At 50.3% G+C, this 20,847-nt stretch overlaps 1 protein-coding gene across 3 annotated transcripts in view; it reads left to right on the forward strand.

The window, feature by feature from the left end:
- The window catches only part of PSMF1 (proteasome inhibitor subunit 1), a 46,737-nt gene extending 38,495 nt beyond the window's left edge, over nt 1-8,242 (forward strand). For all 3 annotated transcript variants that reach the window (XM_042980717.1, XM_042980716.1, XM_042980718.1), the window contains 3 exons: nt 5,930-5,983; nt 7,126-7,284; nt 7,815-8,242. In XM_042980717.1, coding sequence (XP_042836651.1) covers nt 5,930-5,983; nt 7,126-7,284; nt 7,815-7,866 — 265 coding nt within the window. In that variant the 3' untranslated portion in view covers nt 7,867-8,242. The remainder of the gene's footprint in view (nt 1-5,929; nt 5,984-7,125; nt 7,285-7,814) is intronic.
- The last annotated feature ends 12,605 nt before the right edge of the window (nt 8,243-20,847 follow it).

Raw genomic sequence — 20,847 nt, forward strand, 5'->3', positions numbered from 1 at the left:
TCAGTGATGAATCACGGGAATCTACTCCCGAAACCAAGAGTACACTGTATATGCTGTATGTTAGCTAACTTGACAATAAAGTATATTTAAAAAAAAAAAAAAAAAAAAAAGAAAAGAAAACTGCCCTTAGCCAGATCCCCCACTGATGCATCTGCACATTACAGTTTGAGTAGAACTGGGTGGTCCAAACAATGCTTGGCAGCACATACGTGGTACAGCACTGGACAGCACTGCAAAGGCTTTGAAAACAACTGACATTGAAACCAGAACTTGGATCCTGAAGCCAGCTATGTTGATTGCCTGCTAAAACAGAAATATCAGGATTCTTCAGAGCCTCCAGGATACAATTCTAAATTACTGGGCATACAAAGAACCAAGAAAACTTCAACTCACACAACTCACAAAAAGGTAACAGGTGCCAGCACCGAGGTGACACAGATGTTGGGATTATCTGACAAAGACAGAAAGCAGCTATTATAAAAATACTGCAAGAAGTGAGGGCAGACTGTCCTGAACTGAATAGAGCAGCAGGTCTCAGCAAAGAAATAGCAGGTATGAAGAAGAACCAAATGGAAATTTTAGAATTGAAAAGTAAAATAATCAAAATAAGCTCACTGGATGAAGGCATATCAGAATGGAGATAACAGAAGAAAGAATAAACTTGAAGACCGAGCAGTAGAAATTATCTTGTCTGAACACAGATTGAAAAATAAAGCTTCAGGGATTTGTGGGACAGTTATAAAAGGTCTAACATAGGGGCAATCAGAGTCTTAAAAGAGGAGAAAGAGGACAGTACAGAAAAATTATCCGAAGAAAATAAGGGCTGAAAACTCCCCAGATTTGGCAAAAGACATTTTGGGCAAAAAACCCACAAATTGAAAAAGCTCAGCAAACCCTAAATGGATAAACCCAAGAAAGTCCATGTGCAGACATATAATCAAGCTGCCAAGAACTAAAAATGAAGAAAAAAAAAATCATGAAAGCAGCTAGGGAAAAACAGTGACTGGCCTATAGAAGAATAAGAACGTGAACAATTGTGGATTTCTCATTAGAAATCATGGAGACCAGGAAGAGGTAGACAGATGTTCTCAAAAGTATGGAGAAAAAAGAATTGTCAACCCAGAATTCTGTATCCAGCAAATATTTCACTTTATTTCTGAAGGATATTAAGAGTTCTTAGTGAAAGGAAACTAAGAATTCATAGTCAACAGCTCTTCTCAAAAGGAATTGCTAAAGGAAGTTCTTCAGACAGAAGGGAAATGAGACCAGATGGAAACTTGGAACGTCAGGAATGCAGGAAGAGCAATAGAAATGGTAAATGTCTAGGTAAATAGAACTGTTCTCTTGAATTCTCTAAAATGTGTTTTACAGTTGAAAGCAAAAATTACACATTTCACTTTATGTCAGTATAATAGGGAGCAACTGTAACATAGAGGAGAATGAATGGACCTGTATATGCCTTCTACGGTCTCTGCCTCCTACTTGAAATGGTAAAATACTGTTTCAAAGTAGACTGAAGAGGTTCAGTCTGTATATTTGATCCCTCAAGCAACCACTTGGAAAAAACTCTGAGATCGAGTAAAAAACACTAAAATTGAATAAAAAGAAAGAGGAAACAGAGGGATGAAAAACAGAGGGAACATTTGGAAAACGAATAATAAATGGTAGTAGCTATATATCTAAACCTATCACATAAAATCACACTAAATGTAAATGGTCTCAACACATCAGTTTGAGCATGGATGGGTTTTGATGTTGGGCAGACCCAGGATGAATACTGTATTGGCCACTTACTACCTATGTGGCTTTGTTTAAGAAACCTTGCTTCTGAGCCTGTTTCCTCATCTGTAAAATAAGAATAAAAATCATACGTACTCAGAGGGCTGCTGCAAAGGTGAAATATGATAATGTATATAAGGCGCTCAGTGCATCCAGCTGTTAAAAAAGGAGAGATACATATTTGCTCTCTATGCATAGTATTTTTGGAAGGACATACAAGAAGCTGGTATCTTAGTTGTCTGTAGGAAGACCTGGTAGGCTGGGGAACAAGGGTGAAAGGGAGAATTTTTGCTTTTGTGGGCCCACAATCTTTTATGTACAATTCTGATATCAAAGGAGCTCTGAGGGGCACCTGGGTGGCTCAGTCCGTTGAGCGTCCAGCTCTTGATTTCGGCTCAGATCATGATCCCAGGGATCGAGTGGGATTGAGTCCCATGTTGGACTCTGCGCTGAGCATGGACCTTGAGATATATTCTCTCTCCCTCTCCCTCTCCCTCTCCCTCTCCCTCTCCCTCTCCCTCTCCCCTCTCTCTCCCTCTCTCTCCGTCCTTCCCTCCCTCCCTTCCCCTCCCTCCCTCCCCCTCCCTCCCTCTCCCTTCCTCTCCCCCTTTCTCTCCCCCTTCCTCTCCCTTCCTCTCCCCCCCTCCCCCTTCCTCTCCCATAAGATTGGTGCCAAACCCTGTCCTGAAGTGGCATGAAGCTCCTCATACATTCATTTATCCCACTTACATATGAATAGGCATTCGTTTTGCAGAAACATTAGGGTATTTGTTACAGCCCGGGTGCTGCTTGGGAGTGTTACACAATGTAAGTTAGGTACACCCATCTGACCTTTCTAAACCTGAAGAATTCTGAATTCCAGAACACATCTAGCCTAAGATTATGGACCTGTGGGTCTTTTATCAGTCTTGAATTTTGAAACGGGTAGATGCATTACCTGTTGAGAAGATTACATTTTCAAAATTAGTTTTTTTAAAACTAAATTAGTACAGGGCAGGCTCTTGGTAAATAGCAGCGGTGGCTGTTACCCACTTCTTCCAGGCCTTGCCTGGCAGCATGTCTGTCTGAGCCTGCTGCGGCTGTGTCATTGTCAACAGCAGGCCCTGTGAGTGTTACTTCTTAGACTTCAGTCTTCTAAATTTCTTTTTTTTTTTTTTAATTTTTTTTTTTTTTTACGTTTATTTATTTTTGAGACAGAGAGAGACAGAGCATGAACGGGGGAGGGGCAAAGAGAGAGGGAGACACAGAATCGGAAGCAGGCTCCAGAGCCCGACGCAGGGCTCGAACTCACGGACCGCGAGATCGTGACCTGAGCCGAAGTCGGACGCTTAACCGACTGAGCCACCCAGGCGCCCCTAGACTTCAGTCTTCTTAAAAGACTCAGGTGCAGAGGTTTGTGACAGACCCCTGCCAACCACCTAGATCATCCTCCACCCAGAGCACAGGGCCCGTCTTCTGACCTCCAGTCCCAAGGCCTTTCCACATCACCAGACCGTGTAGCTGTTAGAGTGGTGTCAGCGGGATTTGTGTGCCCAAGAGAGGAGTGAGTGTCGTTTTTATCTAAGGAGAGGGGAGCACAGAAGGAGGAAATCGTGTGTGTTTGGGATCACCTTCAAATCCCTTAGGGGGGCCCCCGTTGGAGCCAGGATCATATGGTCATGTGGAGCTGATTACCAGTTGAAGGAGGGGCTTGATTTCAGAGACCTTATACAAAAGTCAGCTTTATTTTAATCCCTGTAGCCTCATTCAACATATTGTGGACTGAGACTTTTTTTTTTTTTTTTTTTTTTTTTTTTTTTTTTTGAGGCATTCCCCTCAAAAGAACGGTCAAGAAGAAATTATAGCCAGGGGGACTTGCTGGACTGAGACTAATTTTTTTTTTTTTTTTTTTTTTTTAATGTTTAAGAGAGAGAAAGAGTGCAAGCAGAGGAGGGGCAGAGAGAGGGGGAGAGAACATCTTAAGCAGGCTCCACGCCTAGCATGGAGCCCAACATACGGCTCAATCCCACAACCCTGGGATCATGACCTCAGCTGAAATCAAGAGTCAGTCACTTAACCAACTGAGCCACCCAGGGGACCCAGGACTGAGACTATTTTAAAATGGGTTCTGAGCATGTGCATAATAAATTCACAGAAGTGTGCGTGCATGTGTTGCGGCGAGATTGTGGTAAGTGTTGAGTCAAGAGATAGGCTGTGACAATTTCAAGTACACAAATGGTTGCCACAGGCCTGGCAGCTGCCTTTTCCAGTTTCTCTTCTCTGTTCCTTCTCCCTGCCCCGTCCCGTGCTCTGTGGCCCAGGAGAGAAAAGGAGAAAAGGCTATGTGTTTCAGGAGCTATAAGGTGCTGTTCTCCTAGGCATTTTTATGGCCATTAGAAGCCCCTTCTGTTTGCTGACCTGTAGTGGACCATTTCATGGAGATACACTCGGTGCTCTCCAGCACTCCTGTCCATCCACAGTGTGGCATGATGTTAACAGAAGCCACCAGCAAATTTGAACTAGGACTTGGGAACAGTCATCTACATCAGGAAAAATTCCTTCCCTTGGAAACCTAGCCACATCCACCTAAATCACAGTATCCTTTCCAGCATAATAGGTAGAACTGACTGAAGAAGCATCTCCTTTTGGATTTTTTCCCAGTTCTTTAATTAATGGCTTCTTACCTGTAAGTGTATATTAGCTGCTATTTACAAGGCTCTCCTGAGGTCTGGCAGGAACCCCCACCCCCTCCAGAACTGCAAGGTTTGTATTGCTTGCTAGGTCTCCAAGCAGGTTCCAAAGCACACTTTTGCAAATTTTAAGTATTTTTGTTTTATAGGAAGAAACCAGAAAAGCATAAAGAAAATCATCCCAGGAGTAACTGTCACTCTGTGCTCCTTTCAATTTTTATTTAGACATACACGCCCCCGCACACATTTTTCACAGTTGATTCCCTGGGCTATTCCTAGGCTATCTCTTTTTCCCCCCCACAGTTAGCACTAGAGCATAAGCATTTTTTCACATCATTTTATTTTATTTTATTTTATTTTATTTTATTTTATTTTATTTTATTTTATTTTTTGTAAACGTTTTATTTTAAACGTTTGTTTATTTTTGAGGGAGAGAGAGCAGAGAGAGAGAGGGGGACAGAGGATCCAAAGCGGGCTCTGCGCTGACAGCTGCAAGCCTGATGAGGGGCTCAAACCCATAAACCGTGAGATATGACCTGAGCTGAAGTCAGACACTTAACCGACTGAGCCACCCAAGGCTCCCCTTTTCATATCATTTTGAAACCTCTGAGAACATTGTCTCCACAACTGCATTTAGGGATCCACCATAAAGTGCCTAACTGGTCCCTACTTAAGCCAATTCCAATTCCCTTGATTAAAGTCTTTATGGTGATATTTTAATTTGAATTATGTATTGTTTAAGATAAATGCCTAGATAAAGAACTATTGGATCAAAGAGTATAAAGATACGTTAAGACTTGTGAAAGACACAGGTGTTTTGTATATATTAGACAGTACAGAATTGCTTTCCAGAAAGGATGCTCTCATTTATGCTCCTAGGTCATGCATTCCCAGTGAGAACAAAAGTGGGTTCTTGGTGTAGAGGTGAAAAAAATCTTAGAGGTTACAGTGGTTTGTGGCCCTCCAGTGGGCAGCGCATGAACAGATACACGGTGTCTGTGGGATCGAAATGTCGTGGAGAGGCCATGCTGTTCTGGCTGAGTGTGGACACCCATCTTATTTCATCCCTGGAAGCTTTTAAGTCTTAGTCTTGGAGTTTGGGTTTTGTTTTTACGGTATTTTCTAATCTGAAAGTTCTTGGTTCGTGATACAAAGTTTAGAAACTTGAGAAAAGTGTAAATAAAATAAAATTTATCTTGAGGTTACTAACCACTGTCGGTACGTCTATTTTCTACAGTATCGAGGTCTCCTTGTTTTTAGCTTTGTGTTCAACTCTTTTCAATATTGCCCTTGTAATATATTAGTCTGTGCCAAAGACCACTTTGAAATATCCCTCGTGTTATGGTCTCGTGCGGGGATTTCCCCTGTCCTCCATACCTGGGAGTGCATTTGTGCCCCCACGGGCATTGGGTTCAAGCCCCCGGGAGCCCAGGCGCCCGGCTGCTATGGGACTTGTGGTAATTGTCCCTTGTTTGTTTCAGGTGTGATCCCCTGGGCCCGTTTGCTGTCGGGGGAGAGGATCTGGACCCCTTTGGGTGAGTCCTGCCAGGGAGGGGGCAGCAACACAACTTACTCTTGTGACTTTTCAGGCTCAGCTCACCTTCTAATCTTAGAGCTTTTCGTCAGCCTTGCTTTGGGGTGAAGGAGGCTGCTGGGGCTGAGCGGCTGAGAAGTCACCGCCGCTGTTCCGCTCTGCCGTGCCTGCAGCAGTGAGGGAGAGCTCTGCTGGCGGGGTGGGGGAGGCGCCGAGCAAGCCAGCAGACAACTCCCCTGTCATTAGCTGACCCCGCTGGCCCTGGCGGAGGACAGCAGCCTCCCTTGGATGGAAGGGTTTCTCAGGTGCAGGCTGAAGAGCACATGGTGGGCGACAGACTGAAGGGCAGTTCAGGGCTCCTCAGCAGTCCCCTCACTTGCTCAGGGGAGTCTCTGATCCCCAGTAGACTGTGTGTGTGGTTTCTGTCGTGCACCCAACAAAGTCACTACAGCCTAGCCAGGCCCTGTCTTCTCTGAATGCTTCCGGGTAGATTTCAACCTGTGCTGCAAAGCGACCCCAACTTGAGCACCTCATTTTTAGACAGTGGGAAATCGCATGAGCCTGAAGTTAAGCTTGAACAGTGGCCGCAAAGTTTGGGGAACATCAGCTCACACATCCTGCTTTGAGCACAGGAGGTCAGGTGCGTGGAACTCCTTGAGGGACAGATGCTATCAGGAGCCAGATTTGGGCAGTCCACGTGCAGTCCTAGATCACCCTGAGGCGCTCTCAGGAAACTGCAAGAAAGCCATCATCCGGAATTGTCCCAATGCCATTACTAGTCCTTAGACCTAAAATAGTGCCCTACAGAACCTTATGATGGTTCTCCGTTGACCTTGGCAAGTTCTGGCACCTGTTCTTGATCAAGTTGTCCCCCTTGGATGTAGAACATGGCAGGGATCTCAGTTTTGTGGGTTTGGGCAGCCTGGAAAGCTGAAAGGGCAGGCCGTACATGCCGGGAAAGGTGTGCTCTTGGTGTTCCTATTCTTGCCCACTTCCTGCTGACTCCCGGGCAACCGTCCATCAGTGTCTGCTTGAGCTCTCCAGAGTACGTATCCCAGGCATTTTTAGTCCACTCACCTCCTTCGCCTCTTCTCCAGCAGCTCCTCGCCCCACCTGCTTACCCACCTTTTCTTCTTGCCTCAGGTGTCGGAGAGGTGGCATGATCGTGGATCCCCTGAGATCTGGCTTCCCGAGAGCACTCATTGACCCATCCTCGGGCCTCCCAAACCGTCTTCCTCCAGGCGCTGTGCCCCCAGGAGCACGCTTTGACCCCTTTGGACCCATTGGGACCAGCCCGTCTGGGTAGGTACTCACTCAGGCCCGCTGAGAAATAGGGCCTGATGGCAGCTCAGCTCAGCTCAGCGTTGCGGGAGCAAGCAGTCTGACTCTAGGTGCGGAGTCACCACTGGCTCCGTCATCCCCCACTGCCGAGGGAGTGGAGCCTCCTCCGGGCCCCATGCTTGAGGCCTCCCCAGAGCTCCCCAGCCCTCGGTGCTTCCCTTCCTCCAGCCCCCTCAGGGAGCACTCAGAGGAGGAGCTGCTCATACTCACTGAAGTTTAAGTCCGTGTCAGGACGCTGGATTCTAATACCAACACTTAGGGGTACATATTACTGTGCATATTGCATAGATGCAGAAGTCAAGACCCTGGAAGATGAATTAACTTACCCAGGGTGGGAGAGTCAGGATCATGGCTGTAGAGCATGTGCATTTCAACCCCACAGAGCACCACGTTGTTCTGGAGGGCAGGCTCCCTCTGCTCAGGCCCCGTCTGCCTGTGCGCCCCTGACCCCGCCATCACTCCCAACTCACCAGCCCCTCTTTCCATTCCAGACCTAACCCAGACCATCTCCCCCCACCGGGCTACGATGACATGTACCTGTGAAGGCCTCAAGAATGTAACATCCCAGCCTTCCCTCCACTCTCCTGGAGCTGCCGCCGCTGGCCCCGTCAGCAGCCGTGTTCTTGCGGTCTGGGGGCGAGGGACTCTGCCCATGTGTTTGCAGGCTGGCTGGGATTGCCTCCCCACCCCCTGTCAGAGCCAAGACACCTGCTGCAGCTCTCCACCCGGCTGCATATAGGTCCCAAAGAGCAGTCTGTGTGTCTCTCTCACCACCAGCTCCCGCACACTTCTCAAGGGACACTTCGGCAACATATACCCTCGGCCCGATGCAGTCGCAGCTGCAGCACTGTAAGAACAGAACGCATTTTGGATGTTATTATAAGAACCAAATGTCAATACAAAAATCATGTTGCCAGGCTCCCACTCTTCTTTTCTGCGCAGCTCCTTCCATTTCTGAGACTTTAGAGTTGAAATCTTTCTGGGGCCAAATGACTCTTTTCCTACCCAGGGCCTGTTCTTGCTTCTCAGGCACCTTCCCTTCATAAATTGCTTTTGCAGTGTGGCTACACAGACGAAAATGAGAGACTAGAAAGCCCCATAGGCCGCATAGGCCACAAGGAAGACTTTCACAGGGGCAGGCACAGTGCAGAGGGACTGCGTCATGCGGAGAAGGGCAGAATCCTCCAGTTCTGCTTGCCCGCACAGACCTGAAGGCTGATCTCATTTTTGCCACTAACTTACCGAGTTGACCCTAAGCAGGGCTCTCCCTTCCCAGGGCTTTCCTGCTGCCCTGGGAGGTGCCCTTCCTACTCTACAACATTCTGATGCCTGCCTCTGTGTGTGGCCACCTCTCGGAACTGGGCAAAGGAAAAGAATGAATTTTTGACGCTTTGTGTGGTGCTTACCTACAGGGTAACTCCGTGCCCCTTGGGGCCCACGCAAGAAAAGCACAGGAGCACGGGCTCCATCTGAGTGTGGTATTGAACCCTCGTAGGAGCAGGGAGCCCAGCCTCTGGAAGCCAGTGGCTGGGGTGGATGGAGGAGCCAGTGAAGCAGGAAACAACCCAGGAGGGCCTTTCACCCCCAGGGAGCCCCAGCCTCCAGAAGCCTGTGTCCTCTGTCCAGGCCCACCTGACCTCTGGTGTTCTCCGGATTCTTTTCAGCCCGAGGCCTGACAGACACGGTCAGTGATGAGCCCCCCCCTGTGCTGGAGTGGAGAGAGCACCATAGAGCACCAGGCCCAGAGGCAAGAGATCAAGGCACTAGGCACTTTCCCTCCACAGCTAGCATTGCGTCCATGGATGGGCCTTTCTGCTTCTCAGATCCTTGGGTTCTTTCTCCTAAATGAGGACACATTATTTATCTGTGGGCACAGGGTAGGCTACCAGAGCCTTCCTGAGGTGTCTGCTAATATGCTGTAGCCTGGAACTGCCTGAGAGGGGGTTAAGGGTACCCTCAACTGGGGCTTGGGTGGGGAGGCCAGCATGAGCAGGTGCCCTGGCCATATCTGGGAGACCCCATCTCAAGCACTGATTTAGTGAAGACCACCTTGAAGCCTTTAGCCTTCTTCCTTAAGGGCCTACAAATGGGTGGAGTGTTTTTGTTTTAGAATTGGGTCATGCTGGCTACGGGAAGGACTTGGGGCAGTTTGGTCACATAAGCATCCTTCATTATAAAAGGAAGCATTAAAGGAACATCACACTAGAAACCATCAGATGAGCAAGGAAGCAGATCACTTTTAGATCTGTGATTTAAGGAAAAGAGGATTCAGACAATAAATTTGGCACTTGGTTTTTCTAGTAGCACAGGTTGAAAGGATAGTCCTATACATAATTGTTTTCTGAAAACAGAAACTTCAGTGATTCTCATCTGCAGAATCAGCCATTTTTTGCGTGGGTCTCCTTGTATCAAGGACACTGAGGAACATCGTGTCTTAGTTCTGTGGGGGGAAGTGAATGGGGCCTTCAGGAACTTCCACGTCACGCTGTCAGTGTTTGTTGTAGTCTAGGCCACTTCCTCCTTCCAGCCAGGAGTAATCACCAGGCCGAGCGGGAACAGTTCCAGGGTATGCCTTGTGGAAAGGTGGGATCCTTAACAATAAATATCAGCACTTAATAACCTGTTCCTTTTTTTTAAATTAAAAAAAAAAAACAGCTTTATTGAGATATACCCACATGTACCCATGAGGTTTACCTTTTTCTTTTTTTTAATCTTTATTTTTGAGAGAGAGAGAGACAGAGCATGAGCAGGGGAGGGGCAGGGAGTGAGGGAGACACAGAATCCGAAGCAGGCTCCAGGCTCTGAGCTGTCAGCACAGAAACGTGGGGCTCGAACCCGCGAACCGTGAGATCGTGACCTGAGCCGAAGTCGGCTGCTTAACCGACGGAGCCACCCGGGCGCCCCACAGTTTACCTTTTAAAAGTGTGCAATTCAGCGGTTTTTACTATATTCACAGTGTTGTGCATCCATCACCACATCTAACTCCTGAACATTTTCACCACCTCAAAAAAAAAAAAAAAAAAAAAAAGGAACCCTGTACCTATTAACAGTCCCTCCCATTGCCCCGCTCCTGGCCTCAGGCAACCACTAGTCTGTTTTCTCTCTAAAGATTTGCCTGTTCTGGACACTTCTCACAGGGACAGTCACACGGCACGTGGCCTTTTGTGTCTGCCTTCTTTTCACTGACATCTTCAAGGTTCCTCCATGTTGTAGCGTGTGTCACTGCTGCATTCCTTTTTCTGGCTGAAGAATGCCGCTGTGTGGACAGAAACCCCCATTCTCTTTTTTTCTTTCTTTTTTTTTTTTTTAAGTATAGTTTATTGTCAAGTTCACGCACATACAGTGCGTGAAGTGTGCTCTGGTTTGGGGGGTAGATTCCCGTGGTTCATCGCTCCCATACAACACCCAGCGCGTATCCCAACAAGTGCCCTCCTCACTGCCCATCACCCGTTTTCCCCCCTCCCCCCATCAACCCTCGGTTTGTGCTCTATTGAAGAGTCTCTTATGTATATCCCTCTTTCCGTATCCACTTCTCAGTTACCGGACAGGTGTTGGGTTGTTGCCACTTTTTGTGCTGCCGTGGACGTTTGTGTACAGGTCTTTGCGTAGACCTAGGGTTTCATTCCTCCTGGGTATATGCTGGATCGCATCATAATCGTGTAACTTTTTGAAGAACTGCTAGACTTTTCCAAACTGGCCGCACCACTTTACGTTCCCACCAGCAGGGTGCGAAGCTTCTCGTTTTTCCACATCCTCGCCAGTGCCTGTCAGTCTTCCTGCATGTGGCCATCCTAGTAGGTGTGAGGTGTTTTTGGCTTATCTTTAAGAAAAAGAACTTGACCTGGGCTGAGCGAGAGAGACCAGAACCAGTCACCTCAGGGGAGCAGACGACGGCTTTGGTCATCGCCGCCTTGGGGTGACCATGGCTGGTGAGCCACAAAGGGATTGGGTTTGAGTTGGGAAGCTCTGGTCAGGATGCGGTACAGGATGGGTCCGGCCTATAGGGGAGTTTCCAAGTCTGGTGCAGTTCATGGCACCACTCTTGCTTGGTTTGAAATTTCTGTGTTTGCCCGATGGCTTACAAGGAGAATAAAAGCTGGATTCCAAATCCTCATCTTCTGGTGGCAGGCCATAGACCACTTGTACTGTCTTTCGCAACCCCCACAGCCCCATCTTCTCTCCCTTGCCTTGTTTCCTTCCCAGTTCCTGGAGCTGGCTGTGATTCCCTTTGCTTCTGTCTACTCCGTGTCCTGTGTCTGCGTTGTTGGCCAGGGTACAGAGGAGTACCACAGCCACCCTTCCCCAGCTTGCTCGAGCCTCACGGTCTCCTGAGGCTCAAAGTACCTCCTTGCTCAAAGTACACAGTATGTCCTGGCCCCAACCCACACCTTTATCCAGATCTCCAGGGTCGGGCTTTTAAATCTGTTGGTCATGGGTTCCTCAGATTCATATGATCACGTAAGTTTGAGAACTCTCCAGGAGCGAAGACTAGATCCTTGCTACTCAAACCCGCTGCACCAGCAGCATCACGTGGGAACTTGTGAGAAATGCAGAGTCCCGGGCCCTACCCCAGACTTGGTAAATGAGGATCTGCATTTTAGCAAATTCACCGGGTGATTCACGTGCACATTAAACGTTTGAGACGCTCTTTGTACGCTCTTTGTGTCTTTTCCTTTTACCTGGCCGTCAGGTGCAAAGAATTCAGCCAGTCTTCTTGGTTCGTGACACACTATGACTGAGGCACGTAAGAATTCCCTCGTTTTGTTTGTCAGGTTTTACCCCCGATACCCACTCCGTTCCCTTGCTCCCATGGGTCACTCACATGTGTTTCACATATGTTTCTAAAACTGCATGTACCCTTGTAAAATGGCATATATCTTCAAGTCATAATAACCACAATAAGGTAGTATCCTCATTGTCTAGTCCAGAAAAAGAGGGTTTGGAAAGGTCCAGTAAGCTTGGCTTCCTCAAAGCCAAGCAGGAGTCTAAGAATCAGGCTGGCATGGATGTGAGTCACAGACTTCCCTCTGCCGGTGCGTGGCTTTATCTGCAAAATGCACATTACCTGCACCTCCAGGACTGTTACAAGGTCTGACCAAATAGTGTGTCTTAACACACAGTTGGAGCTCAGGAGGCCATATGGATAGATAAGGCCTCATGAGGGCTCAAGGATGAGGCTGTCCTCCAGTGCACGCAACAAGCACTTATCTGGTGCCCATGGCGTGCTTGGCTTTTCCTAGCCACCACTCTAGCCACCCCCAAGGTAAACACTGTTAGCACTGGTTGAGGTGCTAGGCTTGCCCCTCTAGGGATGGCAGAACCATGATGGGAACCTGGGTCGGCCTGGTTCTAAAGCCAGTGCTCTTCTCGTAGAACTGCCTTCCCCAGATCCCCATGCCCTCTCCAGGGAAAGAGCATGGGTCTCTGTGCAAAACCCATTCCTGAAGCTGGAAAATCAAGTCAGGACTTGTATGAGAAAGGAACAATGCAGCACAATCCCGGGGATGTTCTAAGACTCCCAAGTCTGCGATGTGTATATCGTGTTCCTGAGTACGTCCACCTACAGGCCACAGGGCCCAGAGCGCCCAGGTTAAGAGCGTCAGAAGTTACCCAACCCGACCCCCATTTCAGAGGAAGAAACAAGCCTGTGAAGCCCCTCTGTGAGCATGAGCTCCTAAGAGGCCTCACCAGGCCCCAGAGATGGGCTTGGAGTCTACACAGGGCTGTCACCTGGCCCCAAGTGATGCTCACCTCTACCTTCCAAGTTGAGTAGAATAGAAGCTACTCTCCTCATTAAGCAGCTGAAAAAGCAGGTCTGGAGCAGTTGAGTGACTTTCCCAAGGCCTCACAGACCACAGAAATCGTAGCGCCACTAAAAACTGCCCCAAACAGTCATGTTGGTCCCCGAGACAAAAGATGAATCTCCTTCCCTTTCACCCTCTCCCCTCAGCTGGTCTGAGCGATGAAGGGAGGTACGGTCCAGGTTCAGCACCCTGGTCAGCACCAACCTTCTCTGCCGCAGCCTTTGGGCCAGGGTAGCCCGCATCGTGTCTGCCACTCTCCAATCCAGGATGGCCCACTCTTGGGGCAGGCAGGCAGGCATCCCTAAGAGAAAAGGACCTGGACTTGGGTGTCCTGCCTCCAAGACACAGCCCCGCCCTGCCCCTCTTCTTCAGTTAGAATCACAGGACCGCAGTTTCATCCTGTAGGCTGCTTGGTTCCCAGGACATAAATTCAAGTGAGAAGCCTATGCCTATGAAGAAGAGAAAGACAAGCAGGGGCCCTGAGCCATGATGATCCTGGGCAAGTCCTACCCCCCTATGTCTTTCCCCACCTGTAAAATGGGGCTAAAGGTGGAGCTGTCTCCAAGATCTTGTCCAGCTGTGAGATTCCATGATTCTAAGGGAGCCATGGGCCTGGCCGAGTTCAGTACTCCCCCACCTGCCCTCTGCCTCCTCCCCACAGAGCTCCCCAGTACACTTAAACCACAGGCCTCGAAGTAGCGGCCCACGGCCCAGATCTGCCTCCACACAAGCTCTGGCCTGCATGTTATTAAACTTAACACGAGGCATGATGGCATACTACTAAATCTGAGTCTTGACTCTGCTGTGTACCAGCCTGTGTGACAGCAGACAAGTCACTTAACCTCAGCTTCCCCATCTGTAAAACGGAAATAATGATAGCACCTACTCTGCAAGGTGTCATGAGGTTTAAATGAGCTACTAGTTGTAAATGCTTAGAGGAGCACCTGGCAGAGAGACCATCATGAGATGTCACTTACAAACGGAATGACCCGTGTGTGTAATGCGTAACTGGTTCATTGACATTTACAGACAGAGTTTTCTCTCATTCAGCGGACCTCTGTCAGTGCCCCCTTTCTCACCTGTGCGTCATGGCCCAAGCAAGAACTCATCCCTTTGATTCTCCAGCTTGGTCCAGTCCCAGCTAGAACTTTCCAACTCACATCCAGTTCCAGGAGGTCTCCGCTGACCTCTTTTGGACCTTCTGCTGCTCCTCTGTGGCAGGGCAAAGGAGAAGGAAAACAGCAAAGTATCTCTTCGCTGGCAGTGATGGGGATGGGGTGGGGGGAGGTACTCTTGCTCTGATCCACACTGTCTGGCTTGGGCGGGCTTTTTGATGCCGGGGTCCCCAGTAGACCCAGTAGGTGTAATTTTGTGGGGTGCCAGGAGCTTTGTCCTGGACCCTCAGAGAGAGTGGGGGCTTATCTAGTCCACCAGAGGCTCACAGCCCAGTTGCTTCTTGAGTTACCGTTCGGGCCGCACAGCCACCTGTGCCCCAGCAGCTCCAGCCTCCTCTCACTTCCGTGCACCAACACTTGGGGCCCCTCGAGCCACGGGGTCCTCCATATGCCTAAAGTTCAGGGCCTCAGAACACCAGGAGGGAAGGCTGCACTGCCCTTCATCCTCCCTGATCCCCAGCACCGCTGTCCCTTCAAGCCAGCACAGGCCACGTCTGTGGCCTCCCACATCAGAAATTCTCCAGTCAGAAACAGACCTCATCCCCTTGTTCACAAATACCCCAGAGTTCCAGGGGACGCATTTCGAGCCCTCTCAAGAGTACTCTCCTTAGGTTTTTCATCTATTCGGTGCTGTATCTCCAAACCCTAGCAGAGAATTGGGGCGCAAATCTGTTGAAAGACTGAACGAAGGATCCTCGGATGGCCAGCACTCAGGTGGTCCGCAGGCCTTGCCCTTCAAACCTCCAGCCAAGAGGCAGAGGTCTGTCCACTTCTGGAGGACGCAGCCATCTGAGTGACTGGGCAGGGCGAGGGGTGGATATCTGGGCCCCGCAGTCGGCATCTTACCAGACACTTTCGTGGCCTCAGTTTTGGCCTGTGACAGAAATGTGACATTTCCCAGGCCGTGGGATAATCCCCATCGGCATCCTTTTACCCACAATGTCCAGATGTCCAGCTGCTCGTGGAAAATCAGGAGCTCTGGCGAGCATGAGCCCCTCCACCACAGGGCACTGGGCAGCCAGAGCTGAAGCAAGAACCCCTTTAATCCTGCCCTGGCTGTCCACAGCCACCTGCTTCCCTCGTGAATGTGACCTGCTGAGCTCTGCAGGCATGTGCACCGGGCCCTGCGTTCATGTTTGATGGGAGAGGGTGGGGACTCTCAGGAGGAAGATCAGATGGCTAACAGGTGAGTTTGGAATTGTGACAACTCGCCTGTGGGCCCCTAACCCCCAGGAGTGGCTTCACTGAAAGGAGGTGTGGACATAGAGAAAGGAGTCAAAGAGGAGAACAGGGAGGTTGGAGGAAGAGAAGAGCTGGGAGTGGGAAGGACATGGCCCTTTCTGAATGCCCTTGACACTGAGTCAGTATTGGCCTCCAGGGAAGAGGTTGGCATGGCAGCCCCTCCTTCCCCTACCCTCCCTGCTCCCCCCGGGGCCGGCTTTCCTGCCAGAAGATCCTTCTACTCCTGAACCTCCCCTTAGGCCCAGGAGAGCAGCAGCCTCCACCTCGAGGTCATGTCCTCTGGCCACAGCCGGAGACCACAGTCCCACGGACTGGCCTCCCCAGTGCCAGTGTCGTCCCTATAATACATCTGCCATCAGAAGAGTCTTCCTGCCACACACATCTGACGGTTGGCAGTGAGCTCTCACCATGTCCCGGACCCCGTGCTATGCCCTATACCAGTGTGAACCCAGAGTCCTCTTAACGACCTTGTGAGTGGAGGACTGCGGTCATCCCCACGAAGACACACATGCCTGCCAGCGTGCCTCGTCTCAACACCCCAGCGTAGACCCTACAGACCCTCCCCCCACACCCCCCTCCCCGCTAAACCCTGGGCTTTCTATGCCACTGAGCCTCTAATCATGCTGTTCCCCTGCCCAGTATACCTTTCCTGCTCCCCGCATCAGATAGCTGTCCTCATGTCAGACGCTGCCTCACTGTTTACGATTCCTACTAGTCATCCTCAAAAGGCTTCCAGGAAGGCCTTTCCTGACCCCCAACTCAGTCAGATACTTTCTCTGCACACTCACACGCATAGCCTGATGGGCACTGTCCTGTTGCCCCAGGCATTCTGTGACTAACTTAGGGGCAGGGGCTGTGTGTTCCTGCAGTGCCTTGCCCAGGGAAGAGCGCTGATTAGATGTGAGTGAATGAATGAATGAATGAATGGGTATAGCTAATAGTATTGAGTAATTATGGAGTGCCAGGCACCAGGCTAAGTGCTTTACAGGTATCTCATTCACTGCTGACCATGCCTTCCCGGGGAAGGTGCTGTTATTAGCATCCCTGGTCTACAGAGGAAGAAACAGAGGCTCAGGGACATTAGGCATCTACCAGGCATCCAGGCAGTCAGACTCCAAAGCCAGTTCCCATTTGCTCTTACCTGATGGACCATCCTCAGTCGGCCCCCTCCAAGAGGGGCCGCCCTCTCAGACCTCTGAAATTTGAGTAGGGACAAAGCTCAGAAGTGCTTGGCCTCCTGGGAGAAGGAGGGCAGTAATCCTGCCACCTGGGGCACCATTCAGATATCCTGGGGTTTTCTCATTTGCTCGTGGATGACCTGACCCAGGAAGAGGAATGACCTGGGGAAGAGGATATTTGGGCCAAAGACCAGAAGATACAGAGAGCCAGGCTCTGGGGATTGGGACATTGGCTCTCCTTAAAGAATGGGGGTTGGAAGCTGGGGGAGTCTCTTGATTCAATCTTACCCAACTCTACTATGCTCCATCCCTAACGATACCCAACAACCTGACCAGTAACCTAACATACCTCCCCTAACAAGGAGCTCCCTACCACTCCAACTGGGACAAGGTCTCAGCAAGCGTCTCCTTCCCTCAGGTGAAACTTAACCTCCTTGGGGACATCAAGGGGAGTCTACTCTCTCCCAGAGAAACCAACAGGTCCCGATGGAAGGCATCTCGGCTTTACCAGTGCCGCCAACACCCTACTTTTCTCCCAGACAGAACGCCAGCTCCTGGGGCTTCTTCATAATGCCTCCCTTCTTCCTCCCTCCTCCTGCCCCTCCAAAGCTCTCCGGACATAGGGTAACATGCTCTTAACTTTAGAATGCCCTCCGCTCGTGTTTCCTGATCTCCCGAGTCACCAGACAAGGCAGAGTGGAAAGGTTTCCAGTTTCATTCTGGAGGACCAGAGGGGTGGAGCGATTTGCCCATGGCCCATAGGGAAGGGGTGACTTCAGGACCTTGGCTCACCTGGTTCCCAGCCAGGACCACACAGTCCCCTCCCAAAATGCCAGGTGGAAACACCGTGTGGACATCTCTCCTCCTCCACCCAAGCAGGAGAGGGAGCAGGAAGGATAGAGATACCAGCATAACCTGGAGCGGGGGAACCTGACTGTGGCTATGAGGTTAGCTTCCTGGGAACGGCAAGGCCTGTGTGGCTTCTGGAGAAAGAGAAAACATTATCAATAATCCAGTGGTTGCTTTGGCTTGGAGCTGCTTCAAAAGAGTAGGTGTCCTTGGCTTCTGAGCGAGGTCAGACAAGAGAAAGGGGTGTGTGTGTGTGTGTGTGTGTGTGTGTGTGTGTGTGAGATGTCCCTGCCTAGGTATGTGCCCCTGTACGTGTGCATGTGTATGTGTGGGTGTGTACATGTAACGAGGAGGGCATTTTTAAACAGAATCCCAGAGAAGGTGATGCTTATTCTCAAGGAAGAGAGGTGGATAATGGTGGAACCTCCCAGCAGCAAGCACTTTCAGCCTGGGGTATCCCAGGGGTCAGTGAACAGTTGTGATGATAGACACGGGGGCTTCAGAGGTCCAGGCCCGGCCACTCAAGGTTCTTGAGTAAGAGAGAATCAGGCTGGTGTATCACAGGCTCCTAAATACCCAGCAAATGCCCCCCCCCCAAGACTAGCTGGAACCTGTCTCCAACAAGGCTGGGGGGAAGAAGGGTCTTCCTCCATCAGAGAATCCCTCCCCCTCCCCCACATAAAGCAGTAAGTACCAAGGCCCTGAGAGCAGAAGGCAAACAGATTCCCAAGCTCCAACGTCAGGTCCCAGAGACAAAACACACTCCATACTTCCAGCCCTGGGATCTTCTGCATGACTGTCGCGCACCCCTAGAGGGGGCTCCGGGAGGTGAGGCAGGGGCTAGGGGTCTCCAGGACCCTGCACTGTTCCTCCAACAGTGAACACCTACTTTGTGTCACGCACAGTTCTAGCCCAGGGCCTACAAAATGCCAGCCCTCGTGTTGCTTGCAAGGGGGGGAAGAGAGATGGTAAGTAAGTGTAAAACATGGCCTGCTGAGTGGTGATTAGCTCTGGAGAAAAAGCAGGAAAGGAAGAAAGAGAATGAGGTTGAGGTGGGGGAAGGGTGCAATTAAAAATTTTTTTTAATGTTTTTATTTATTTTTGAGACAGAGAGAGACAGAGCATGAGCAGGGGAGGGGCAGAGAGAGAGGAAGACACAGAATCCGAAGCAGGCTCCAGGCTCTGAGCTGTCAGCACAGAGCCTGGCGCGGGGCTCGAACTCAGACTGTGAGATCATGACCTGAGCTGAAGTCAGACACTTAACCGACTGAGCCACCCAGGCGTCCCTGAAAGGGTGCAATTTTAAATCAGCATCAGCAAAGGACTCACTGACAAGGGGGTATTTGAATAAAGCCCCTAAGGAGGCGAGCAAGTGGGCCTTGCATGTATTAAGGTGAAATGCCTTCCTGGTAGAAGGAGCAGCAAGTGCAAAGGCCCTGAGGTGGGAGTGTGCCTTTCAGGCTTGAGGAACAGCACAAGGAGGCGAGTGTGGCTGGAGTGAGCAAAGAGGCAAGGTGTGAGAAATAAGGCCAGAGAGGCACAGGGGCCAGACTGCGATAGGATTTCATGGGCCACTGTGGGGAAGGGACACACATCTGGGGAGACCTGAATCTATGCAATTTCAGGGGCCATCCTTTAAAAAAAAAATTACATATAAAACGTTGACTCTGGGCCTCGGAAGGTGCCTGGGGCAAGTGAGGGGCCTGGACAGTACACCTGACCAGAGGGAGACTTTTGGCTTTTGCCCAGAATGAGAGGGAAGCATAGGAGAGTTCTGAGCCGACGAATGACCTGACCCAATTAAATCTGTCTGGCCGCAGTGTGGAAGATGAACTGGGGGCAGAGGGCAGACAGGAGAGAAATCGGAATACCGATGAGCAATGTGGACCAGGTAATTGCGGCCAAGGGGCGGGCACGGGCAGATTCCAAACATAGAACCAACCAGATGTGCTCATGGGTAGGATGAGAGGTGTGAGAGGCGGTGGGCAGAAGGGCAGCCCCAAGGTCTTAGGCCTAATCTACTTACCCCCAACTGAGGTGGGGAAGGAGTGATCTTAGTGACTGGACCTTCCACCTCTCCCACTTCACAGATAACACAATACTCAGAGACGTGGAGTGGCTGGCCCAAGGTCACACAGCCAGTGAATGGCAGAGCCTGGATTCAGACCCAGGTCTTCCCAACTCCAAAGCGGATAACCAACACACTAGGGAAGCAAGGTTTGGGGACCCTGGTAGCATGTCAGGTGGGAAAGGCAGTTCCTAGAAGTGAGGCACATCCCAGGGACCACGGGGTTCCCTGGGACCGCTTCACAGCTACCCCCCAACAAAGCCTGCAGAGAAGGTTCTCGGCACCCTGTGCCACGTGTCTCCCCGATTCCTTCCTAAACCTGTTTCTGACCCACCGGCTGGCAGATCTGAGCCGCACTCTTGGGGAAATGTTTTTGGCTCTCCGGTTTTCTTAATTCACTGACAAGGTAATGACGGCCTCGATCCATTTATACACATTTTCTAAAGGAGTTTCTGCATTAGGATGCAAAGCAGGCTTCTCTGGCTTGGAGAAAACCTGAGATTCCCAGGATATGATCTGCCAACAGATTTCGCCCCTAAATCAATTCACTGCATTTACACTGATAGGAACTGAGGGTCCCAGATGCATCCACTCAACAGGTGAGACTCAAATGAGCCCCCCACTGCCCCAGTAATCTATACGGCTTGGACCAGTATTTTTATTATTCTCACTATGGATTTGAAAGGCCTTAACCCATCCTTTGGGATGTCCAACTTGACTGTAGTTTACATAGAGCATTCACTTCTTCCTTGGAAGGAGGCAGGGCGGCAGGGGGGGATGGGGGGGGGGAGTGGAAATTGACACATCAGGGAAGCCCTGACTTGTGAATCTTTCACCAGCTAGAGGCTTTGTTCTTTTCAAACCACACCCCTTTGACACCAGGAACAGAGCCCAGCGGGCCAAGCTGAACAGCCCTTGTCCCCTCCAGTCCTCCCCCAGCCCTCTGCTCCTGGCAAAACCTGCCAGCAGGAGCAGATATTTGATCTGTCGTAGAAGCTGTGCTGTTACATTTCCCAGATGTTCGGCTCCCGGGACTGAAGGCTCAGGTTACGGCTAATCAGGGCTGCTCTAGCCTACAGACCCCATTCCCACCACACCCTCCCACCCCCAAGAGACAGTTGGGATCCAGGGCCCACGTGGCCAACTGAGATGGAGTGGGTAGGACCTGCCTGGGGTCAGGGGGCTCACGGAAATGACCCCTTTAGAGT

Source organism: Panthera tigris, chromosome A3 (genome assembly GCF_018350195.1).
Source record: "Panthera tigris isolate Pti1 chromosome A3, P.tigris_Pti1_mat1.1, whole genome shotgun sequence".
Taxonomy (NCBI): domain Eukaryota; kingdom Metazoa; phylum Chordata; class Mammalia; order Carnivora; family Felidae; genus Panthera; species Panthera tigris.